This window comes from Littorina saxatilis, linkage group LG7 (assembly GCF_037325665.1).
Source record: "Littorina saxatilis isolate snail1 linkage group LG7, US_GU_Lsax_2.0, whole genome shotgun sequence".
In the NCBI taxonomy this organism is placed as follows: domain Eukaryota; kingdom Metazoa; phylum Mollusca; class Gastropoda; order Littorinimorpha; family Littorinidae; genus Littorina; species Littorina saxatilis.
Window position 1 is genome coordinate 3,648,848 of NC_090251.1, and position 11,769 is coordinate 3,660,616.

General features: G+C 44.0%; 1 protein-coding gene across 1 annotated transcript in view; it reads left to right on the forward strand.

The window, feature by feature from the left end:
• LOC138970486 (uncharacterized) overlaps positions 1 to 1,099 on the forward strand; it is an 82,181-nt gene extending 81,082 nt beyond the window's left edge. The window contains exon 7 of the mRNA XM_070342942.1: positions 680 to 1,099. Within this exon, the coding sequence (XP_070199043.1) occupies positions 680 to 685 (6 nt within the window). The 3' untranslated portion in view covers positions 686 to 1,099. The remainder of the gene's footprint in view (positions 1 to 679) is intronic.
• The last annotated feature ends 10,670 nt before the right edge of the window (positions 1,100 to 11,769 follow it).

Sequence of the window (11,769 nt, forward strand, 5' to 3'; positions counted from 1 at the left end):
TTGTTACGCATTATAGTAACATTGGATTTTATTTCCATGGGTGACACCCTTAAGTCATTTCCTTGCGAGACGGAACGCCGTAAAGAGAGATGACGTCAAAAGCGTGACGTCAAAAAGGAAGAATGACACAGAGGAAAACACGAGGTTGGAAATGGTTATGATAGATCTCTACGCCTACACCGTATGAAAGATTATTAGATTTGCAAATTCATACGATGATTTCTATCAATAAAGACTTGAGATATTTGTCTTTTGTACTTCGCGTTAAAAGATGTATGGAAGAGTTGTTTTATTCAATTGTTTTGAGACACGTGCGAAGGCCTATATTCGTAGCGTAGAGTTTTACTTTGAGTCCATTCACCAAGATCAGTTGATTCTCGTTCCATTTTGGAGAACAATTCAAGTTTTTTTTCTCGGGAGTTATATTTCATCACAAACCTGAATTATGCAGGTAAGAAACTGCTAAAGTAGGAAAAAGGGAAGTAATAATATCGTTCTTCATTTCAGAAGTAGAGCGGCACATTTTCATCCCTACGTTCATCTGTTTTGTGTGTTTCAAAGGCGAAGCAGTTGGACGAAATCCAAAATTCCATTGTTTGTAAGTAACGGTCAGAATGATTAGATAGATGTTAGGCTCATAAAGCTGATGATAACATGTTGTTTTCACTTTGATCGACAGGTTTAGATGCTGTTTAGATGCTGGTTAGACGCTCGTGTAGATGCAAGCTGGAGATGAATCGGACGCCAACTGAGAGAGAGATGGAACCGTGTTAAAGAACTGATATCACCGTTCACCCCATCGCCGAGATATCCAGGGCATCATCATCGTCATTCACCTCATCGTCGAAGACATCAAGGGCATCCTCAACATCGTTCGTCACATCATCAAGGACATCATCATCACCGTTGAACTCATCGTCAAGACATTAAACTTTAAAGACATCATCTTCATCACCGACGCCGTGTATAAACACTCCGAGAGCTTACAGTCGCTCATTTCGGCAAGATCAAACCTCTCACACCTGATCCTTGACCTGTAGTGCCGAGTACGTCGATGCATGAAGATGAGTAACCAAAATTAAAGCCGTTTTTCACTCATTGTAGTTGTGTTCGTCCAGTTGCTTCCAGCGTTTATTCTTTCTGTCGATACTTTTGAGTCTGTCTATCGTTCAATTAAGTTAAAAGGAACCACGCATATCACTAACTATAAAAGCGAACAGCCGCCAAATAATCATACCCTAGACAACATTAACAAAATTCGAGATTCAATCTTGAAAGAGCCGGACACGTGAAAATCCTCCCATCGGATTGTGACATATTGGTTGCCTCGTCCGGGATAGGCTATTTCGTTTAGATACATGTGAAGAAATTGTCTTGTGTGGTTTGTGTGTATTCATTGATCATTCATTAGTTAAGTAATTAGTATATGTTTATTTGTGTATTTATTTAAAGGAAAACTATAGTGTAGTATGGGTAAAAACTCACTGTAGATCACATCCTTAATGAAGGTAAACTAAATAACACAACCTTACTGAAGGTAAAAACAAAATGTAACTCTCGAGAAAAACAAAACAAAACTGGAAAGTGAAAGTTAGATCACTTTCATCTACCTGTAGATCTAGTTCTAGCAGGTAGGATTAGTTGGCAACATTCTGTTGGGGAACGGCTCAAATTCCTTTCTAAGTAGAACCAACGAAACAAAAAGGAAGTCGAAATGGAGATATTTCGCAAAAACATTTTGAACTAGTTTATTTACGTTCACGCACATGGGAAAAGTCATTTGACTATTTGTGGTGACAGATTCAATGGACAGAGTCTGAGTATCTAGCTAATAAACTATTCATAATATTGAAGATCACGGATACTTTCTTAGTGTTGAAATTAGCTACTTCAATTAGTTCTAAGAAATTTTCTAGATAGAAACCGTGGGATCTTTATATACGTTGGATTACGTATGGTGATAGACTAGAGTGATAATACTGGGAGTCGAGCCGCAGTTGTATTGACCACTCTAGGTCACAGAACGAATGTTTACGAGTTGACAGTAACATTGTTCAGTTACAGTTTGTAATAACTGATTTTTTCCATAAATGCGAAGTAGGTTCGAGATAGTCTGTGATGAGATAAATTCCATGCACAGTACCCGATATAGAAACTTCGCACGTCCTCAAATTTGGAGTGAAGGCGTGTGGTGAGACTGACGTAGAAAGCCAGACGGGTAAGATGGCTACTTCAGTGGATGCAGCCCTGGAAGCGACGAGGATTTTGATGGATAAAGGGAAGTTACTTGGTTTGGAGGGATCTGAGTTGCGTGATTTTGTTCTGGAATGTGAGCGTGAGAATGGTGAGCGTGCGGAGCGTGCACGTGAACGTGCTGAACGTGCGGAAATTGCTGAACGTGAACGTGCCGACGCTGAACGTGAACGTGAACGTGCCGACCGTGTTGAACGTGAAAGAGAAGAACGCGAGCAACAAACTCGACTCGAGGAGTTGAGGATTCAGGTCGAATTAGCTCGCGCAACAAACTCACGCGATCGCGGAGGCGATGAAGAAGAAGGAAATCAGAACAATAACAATCACAGAAATCATAGACCTCGCGATACCGATAACTACCAACCGAAGTTACCATTCCTCGAAGACAAAGACGATGTAGAAGCGTTCCTTCTGCAATTTGAACGTCATGCTGAAGCATCACACTGGGACCCTAACACTTGGTCTGTACGTTTGTCCGCACTGCTAAAAGGTAAAGCACGCACTGCTTACACCAAGATGAAAGTCGCTGATGCACGCGACTACGCCTTGCTCAGGAAGACTTTGCTGGAAAGATTTCAGATTACCGCGGAAACATACAGACAAAGATTCAGAAACACACGGAAAGAAAACGCTGACTCGTACAAAGAGTTCATTACTCAGATTTCCTTGTTCCTCGATCGCTGGGTTGAAATGTCCAATATCGGAGAAAGTTTCGATGATTTCAAAGACCTCATACTGACGGAACAAGTGTATGAAAGCATGCCTACTGAACTCGTCACGTACGTGAAGGATAGAAAACCAAACAGCATTGATGACGTGATCGACACCGTAACTCTCTACGAAGAAAACCGACCCAAAGAAAGCCGTAGACATGGGAAGAAACCTGAAGAGAGAGGACACAAGGCAGCACACGGGACGAATTCCACAAACAAGGACAAGGACGAAGGAAATAAAAGCAGAACCAGCGTCAAATGTTTCAGATGTGGAAAATTGGGCCATTTCAAGAAGGATTGTCGCCAGCCTCCGAAAGATGAATCAGCCAGTGCCGCATTTCAAGACGAGAATGACGTCGAGGGGAATGCGACACATGATCAACTGTGCGACAAATGTGTTCACAAGAAATTCACCAAACTGTCCCAAATCGTAGTTGAAGGCCAGGTAGTCACTGCTTTCCGCGACACCGGAAGCACCTCTACGATTGTTGATTCCAAACTAGTACCAGCTAGCAAGATTACTACGCGCACAAAAGAAACGTCTTTGGCGAAGAAATCAGTGAAAGAGAAACTATCGGTCGCACACGTTTACATGGACACGCCGTACTTCGTGGGAGAAACTGAAGTTAGCGTCATGGAGAATCCTGTCCATCCTGTGTTGATTGGAAACTCGATGGGTGTAGGATCGGAGAAAATCGAGACACCTGTATATCCAGTCCGTGAGACCGTAATCCCTGAAACCACTGCAACAGCCGTTACCCGAGGACAAGAAAAACGTGAAGAGGAGGGGAATGCGTCAATTCCCAGTTTTCCTATGGAAGGAAAGATCTTCACCGTTGCTGATCTAAAGAGAGAACAGCAAGACGACAAAAGCCTTGAGAAATTACATGTGTTGGCACGAACGAATGTAACTCGAGGGCGAGTTCAGTTCATCTATGACAAGGACGTGTTATATCGCCAATACAGTGACAAGCAAGGAAAGGACCACCGACAAGTAGTAGTACCTCACAAGATGCGAGCAAAGGTATTGTCCACCGGACACGATACGGCGATGTCGGGCCATCTCGGACAGAAGAAATCAAGAGAACGGATTTGGCAAGATTTTTTTTGGCCGGGGATCGTGGGTGACATCAAACGCTACTGCAGTTCTTGTGACGCGTGTGCCAACGTACTATGCCAAAAGGACGGACGAGGAAGGTACCTCTGGGAAAGATGCCTCTGATTGAAACTCCGTTCAAGCGTGTAGCCGTTGACATAGTAGGACCAATCAAACCCATGTCTGAGACAAAGAAGCAGTATATCCTAGTGATGGTGGATTTCGCGACCAGATATCCTGAAGCTGTTGCTCTCAAAGACATAAAGGCAGAAACCGTGGCTGACGCGCTATGGACATTCTGGACAAGATTGGGACTTCCAGAAGAAGTATTGACCGACAACGGAGCGCAGTTCACCAGCGAGTTGATGACTCAAGTCAACCAACTTCTCGCAATCAAGGGATTGACAACTTCACCTTGGCATCCTCAATGCAATGGTGTTGTAGAACGTTTCAATGGAACTTTGAAAGCGATGCTCAAGAAGATGACTTTTGAACAACCGACCAAGTGGGACCAGTACTTGCCAGCACTACTGTTCGCATACCGAGAAGTTCCCCAAGATTCACTTGGATTTTCTCCTTTCGAACTTCTGTATGGGCGGACAGTGCGTGGACCAATGCAAGTATTGCGTCAACTGTGGACGGAAGAAGAAAGCAACGACGAGATACGCACGACGGCTGAACATGTTATTGATCTGCGAAATCGCATTGAAGAAACGTGCAAGATCGCCCGCGACCATCTCGCCAAGTCAGCAATACGACAAGCTCACTTCTACGACAAGAAGACGAAGAAGAGAGAACTCATTGTCGGCACCAGAGTTTTGCTTCTACTGCCAACGAAACACAACAAGCTAGAACTTGCATGGAAGGGACCATACGTGATCGAGGAGCAGATCAACTCATTTGATTACAAGATCAAAGTGGGTCGCCAAACTCGTGTCTATCACATCAACCTTTTGCGAGAGTACCATGAACGAGAAATGATCGCTGAACCAGAGAAACTTCCAGAAGAAGTGGTGGAACAGAGCGCGATAGTCGTCGAAGATCTGGAAGAACAAGATGACGAAATATTCGCCAACATGGGACCTGATCCCAGCATACTCATTCCGTCTACAAAACGTACCGAGAATGAGAAAGATGTACATGTAGCTGACACATTGACGGCAAGACAACAACGTGAAGTCAGAGACGCATGTACAGAATTCAGCGCATCGTTGACTGATGTACCAAAAGCTACGACTCTAGAAATCTGCAACATCAAGATGACTGATGATCGACCTGTGTACGTGAAACCACGACCCATACCTCATGCGTTAGTGGACGTGGTGGAACGTGAAGTGAAGGAGATGTTGGATTTGAAGGTTATCGAACCAGCCACTTCACCCTACAACGCTCCGATAGTGATCGTGAAGAAAGCACAGGGGAAAGCAGTGCGTTTCTGCAATGATTTCAGAGAAGCAAATAAAGTCATCGAGAACGACGCTGAACCAATCACAGATGTGGAACATCTATTCTCTGAACTCGCCGATGCACGATACTTCAGCAAGTTGGACTTGACCAAAGGATATTGGGCGATTCCCATCAAAGAGGAAGACCGAGACAAGACAGCGTTTACGACCTCATTAGGGCAAATGAGGTGGATCAACATGCCATTTGGATTGAAGACCGCGGGCAGCGTTTTCAACCGGATGATGCGGAAGCTCCTGGGTCCTCTCAATCGCAAAGACGTCTACCATTTCATGGATGACATCCTGATCGCAACTGCAACATGGGAACAACACATTGAAGCGATCAAGGCCGTCCTGAAAGCCCTGAAAGACGCCAACCTTGCAGCGAAACCCTCCAAGTGCTACTTCGGTTATGAACAACTGCAGTATCTGGGACATGAGATCGGAAGAGGGAAGAGATGGCCTGTCGACGACAAGGTCGACAAGATACAAAAGGCTCAACCTCCTACCACCAAGAAGGAACTGAGAGCTTTTTTAGGTCTGACCGGTTTTTATAGGATTTACGTCCCGGCGTATTCCTCGATCGCAGCACCACTGACAGACAAGACCAAAAAGCAAGAACCGGAAAAGGTCAAGTGGACTCCTGCCTGTCAGGTGGCGTTCGACACACTGAAAGCCAAGCTAGCTGAACAACCGATCATCCAGATGCCAGACCATACACTCCCATACACCCTCAGAACTGATGCTTCAGACAAAGGAATGGGAGCTGTTCTACTTCAAGACAAGGGAGAAGGTCTGCAGCCGATCGCGTATGCCAGCAAGAAGCTGTCAGAGACAGAACAGAAATATGCCACCGTAGAGAAAGAATGCTTAGCGACCGTCTGGGGAATCCAGAAATTTGAGCGTTATCTCTACGGAAGACATTTCATACTGGAGACGGACCATCAACCTCTTCAGTATCTACAGCGGATGAAACCAACCAATGCCAGACTGATGCGCTGGGCACTGCAACTTCAACCGTACGTCTTCACCGTGAAGATCATTCCCGGCAAAGACAACATTGGAGCAGACTACCTCAGCCGTGCTACCATGAACTGAGGGAGACCATGGCAATGGTCGTCACAACTCAGAGATACTACCTGATTGTGAAGGGAATTCTGATCATAGATCCACGGAAACAATTAGTAGAATGTTATACACATATAGTATTAATGTAACTATTATGCATGTTCATAGATTATATAAAATCTTCCTTTCCAAGGGCGTGTGTTACGCATTATAGTAACATTGGATTTTATTTCCATGGGTGACACCCTTAAGTCATTTCCTTGCGAGACGGAACGCCGTAAAGAGAGATGACGTCAAAAGCGTGACGTCAAAAAGGAAGAATGACACAGAGGAAAACACGAGGTTGGAAATGGTTATGATAGATCTCTACGCCTACACCGTATGAAAGATTATTAGATTTGCAAATTCATACGATGATTTCTATCAATAAAGACTTGAGATATTTGTCTTTTGTACTTCGCGTTAAAAGATGTATGGAAGAGTTGTTTTATTCAATTGTTTTGAGACACGTGCGAAGGCCTATATTCGTAGCGTAGAGTTTTACTTTGAGTCCATTCACCAAGATCAGTTGATTCTCGTTCCATTTTGGAGAACAATTCAAGTTTTTTTTCTCGGGAGTTATATTTCATCACAAACCTGAATTATGCAGGTAAGAAACTGCTAAAGTAGGAAAAAGGGAAGTAATAATATCGTTCTTCATTTCAGAAGTAGAGCGGCACATTTTCATCCCTACGTTCATCTGTTTTGTGTGTTTCAAAGGCGAAGCAGTTGGACGAAATCCAAAATTCCATTGTTTGTAAGTAACGGTCAGAATGATTAGATAGATGTTAGGCTCATAAAGCTGATGATAACATGTTGTTTTCACTTTGATCGACAGGTTTAGATGCTGGTTAGACGCTCGTGTAGATGCAAGCTGGAGATGAATCGGACGCCAACTGAGAGAGAGATGGAACCGTGTTAAAGAACTGATATCACCGTTCACCCCATCGCCGAGATATCCAGGGCATCATCATCGTCATTCACCTCATCGTCGAAGACATCAAGGGCATCCTCAACATCGTTCGTCACATCATCAAGGACATCATCATCACCGTTGAACTCATCGTCAAGACATTAAACTTTAAAGACATCATCTTCATCACCGACGCCGTGTATAAACACTCCGAGAGCTTACAGTCGCTCATTTCGGCAAGATCAAACCTCTCACACCTGATCCTTGACCTGTAGTGCCGAGTACGTCGATGCATGAAGATGAGTAACCAAAATTAAAGCCGTTTTTCACTCATTGTAGTTGTGTTCGTCCAGTTGCTTCCAGCGTTTATTCTTTCTGTCGATACTTTTGAGTCTGTCTATCGTTCAATTAAGTTAAAAGGAACCACGCATATCACTAACTATAAAAGCGAACAGCCGCCAAATAATCATACCCTAGACAACATTAACAAAATTCGAGATTCAATCTTGAAAGAGCCGGACACGTGAAAATCCTCCCATCGGATTGTGACAACCTTGACCTTCAGCTAAACCTAGCAATGACATCATACACTATTTTAGAACTGCTTTACACATTTTTCCTACCAAAATACATGTGACCTTGACCCAAGGTCAAGGTCATCCAAGGTCATGCAACACAAAGCTGTTAATTCAAGACATAGGAAGTACAATGGTGCTTATTGGCTCTTTCTACCACGAGATATGGTCACTTTTAGTGGTTCACTACCTTATTTTGGTCACATTTCATAAGGGTCAAAGTGACCTTGACCTTGATCATATGTGACCAAATGTGTCTCATGATGAAAGCATAACATGTGCCCCACATAAGTTTTAAGTTTGAAACAGTTATCTTCCATAGTTCAGGGTCAAGGTCACTTCAAAATATGTATACAATCCAACTTTGAAGAGCTCCTGTGACCTTGACCTTGAAGCAAGGTAAACCAAACTGGTATCAAAAGATGGGGCTTACTTTGCCCTATATATCATATATAGGTGAGGTATTAAATCTCAAAAACTTCAGAGAAAATGTGAAAAATGTGAAAAATAGCTGTTTTTTAGACAACATTTAATGATTTATGGCCCCTGCGACCTTGACCTTGAAGCAAGGTCAAGATGCTATGTATGTTTTTTGGGGCCTTGTCATCATACACCATCTTGCCAAATTTGGTACTGATAGACTGAATAGTGTCCAAGAAATATCCAACGTTAAAGTTTTCCGGACGGACGGACGGACGGACGGACGCCAGGACGGACGGACGACTCGGGTGAGTACATAGACTCACTTTTGCTTCGCATGTGAGTCAAAAACCTACAGCTACAGCAGTATGTATACCCCCCCCCCCCCCCAATGTAACAGTGCAAAACACACCTACAGCTACAGATTCAGCAGTATGTACAACCCCCCCCCCCCCCTCCCCCAACCCAAGTGTAAGGCACACAAAAAAATAGGTCTGTTTACGGTAACATAGGGTGACAAAATAGGGTCGGAAGGTCGGCTTTTTCTTTCTTCATTTTTTTCATTTTTTCTCTTTTTTTTCTCCCCTCTCTATGATGTTTCAGAGTTCATTTCTTCTCATCAATCCCTGTTTTTGCCCAACATAACTAAGATTATTGTTCAGGAATTTATAGCTGTAAGTGTAACTGTTTTAGTTTGTTTTAAAACTTTGAGCTTACCTCCCTTCTGTCGTCTGCTGTTTGAGCGCAAACAGCTCTATTTTGGATGCGGGTTTGTTTTTTTCAGACGATCCAAAAAAAGATTAGGGTCGGGCCAAAAAACTAGGGTCGGTCGGGTTACCGTAAACAGCCTTTTTTTTGGGGGGCCTAACAGTGCAAAAAACACCTACAGCTACAGCAGTATGTACACCCCCCCCCCCCCCCAAATGTAACAGCACAAATCGCACCTACTGCTACAGATACAGCAGTGTGTACACCCCCCCCCCCCCCCCCAGTGTAATCAATCAATCAATCAATATGAAGCTTACATAGCGCGTATTCCGTGGGTACAGTTCTAAGCGCTTGTCGAAGAGTTTTCAACACAGGACTAACAAAGAAACAAACATCTACAGACGGACACGAACCCTATCACACACTAGCAGTGACAGTGTAACAGTGCAAAACACACCTACAGCTACAGATACAGCAGTATGCACAACCCCCAACCCCCCCCCCCCCCGCCCCCACTGTAACAGTACAAAACTCATTTACAGCTACAGATTCAGAATTATGTACACCCCCCCTCCCCCCGCTGCCACCACTGTAACTGTACAAAACATACCTACAGCTTCAGATACAGCAGTATGTACAACACTCCACCCCCTTCCCCCGTGTAGAGTGCAAAACACACCTAGAGCTACAGATACAGCAGTATGCACAACCCCCCCTCCCCCCCCCCCTCCCCTGTGTGCAAAACACACCTACAGCTACATATACAGCAGTATGTTCAACCCCACCCCCTCCCCCCCCCTACTGTAACAGTACATAACACACCTACAGCTACAGATACATCAGTATGTACCCCCCCCCCCCCCCTGTGTGCAAAACACACCTACAGCTACATATACAGCAGTATGTTCAACCCCCCCTTCCCCCCCCCCCTACTGTAACAGTACATAACACACCTACAGCTACAGATACATCAGTATGTACAACCCTCCCCCCCCCCCCCCCCCAAGTGTAACAGTACAAAACACACCTACATCTACAGCAGTATGTACAACACCCCCCTCCCCCACTGTAACAAGACAAAACACACCTACATAGATCTACAGCAGTATGTACAACACCCCCCCTCCCCCACTGTAAGTGTAAACAGGACAAAACACACCTACATCTACATATACAGATACAGCAGTATGTACTCCCCCCCCCCCCCCCCACTGTAACAGCAAAACTAACATTGAGAGCCAAAAAAACCGAAATCACTTACTCGCTCCATCCGTCGGTTGTCCTCCACTGTCACAGCTGATTGTCACTGCCAAGATGCTACACAACTATCACTGCCACCACGTGGCACTGGGACCAGCACTCAGATTGAGATCCCGAGGCGACATTCGTCTCGGATAACATATCATCAATGTGCTGTACAACATTCGCAAGAATGTCTCTTCTTTCGATATTAACTTGAACTATAAGAAAACAAATAAAATTCGCTCACGCGGGAAAGTAGCAGCCATGTTCAAGACTCAATCTTGTTTACTGTAAGGAAAGCTATTTGAGTATTTTGATGGCGTATTTTTAAAATGTAAAACTCATGGTTTGAGCTCATGCTGTATTTGATTGCAAATATACAAACAAAACTTACAATTAATTATCCTACTCCTATGTGAAAAAGTCAACAAATATGAATAATTTAGTTTCGCATTTGCAGGGTCATGTCACGCCGTTGATGTCCCGACGTTTGAACAGGGGACGTAACAAATGTTAAAATAATGATAATAAATTTGTTATCTCCCGTAACTCTGCATATTTTTATCGACAGCAACATTGCGTCGGGCCGATGTCGGGGTTTATTACGTACATTTGCCGAGTTTTACAGATATCGGCGCGACAACAGACGACGACACACGACATTTGACGACGTCACCCGACTGAAATCGTCAGTCGGCCGACGAAAGCTTGCTAGCTGGGACAGTGAAAAGAATAAATAAAACGCTGTTCATGTGTGTATTGACGACAGGGGGCGCTGTGGTAATGTCTTGACACGCTAGAACTCTGTGTGTTGATCGCTGTTAGGACCCTTACCCGCACTGTTCACTACATGTCAAAGCTGGTCCCGATACTTGCTTTGCCCTGAGAATAGACATTTGTTTTTTGTAGAAAAAGAACGATTTATTGATCAATGTTTGTGGAATAATGCAGGTATTGTTTTTAAAAAGAATGTTTTGTGTTTTGAAAATTGGATTAAAGCTGAGGTGAATGTTGTACGTGATATATGGATAGACGGTAATATTGTCCCGTATGAACAGATTTGTACCACTGTTGGTTATAGCGCCACACGGCTTTTTGAGTATAATGCTTTGCACACGGCCCTCCGCGCGCGTGCGCTGCGAGAGGACACAGCCAACGGAAACGCGAGCGACGAATTTGGGCCCTGTCCACAAGACCTGTTAAAAAAAAACTTCCCCCAAACAGTTCCGCGCTATTTTAACAAATGCAAAAGCAAGCGTACCCTGCTCTGTAAAATTCTGGTTACATAAATATAATA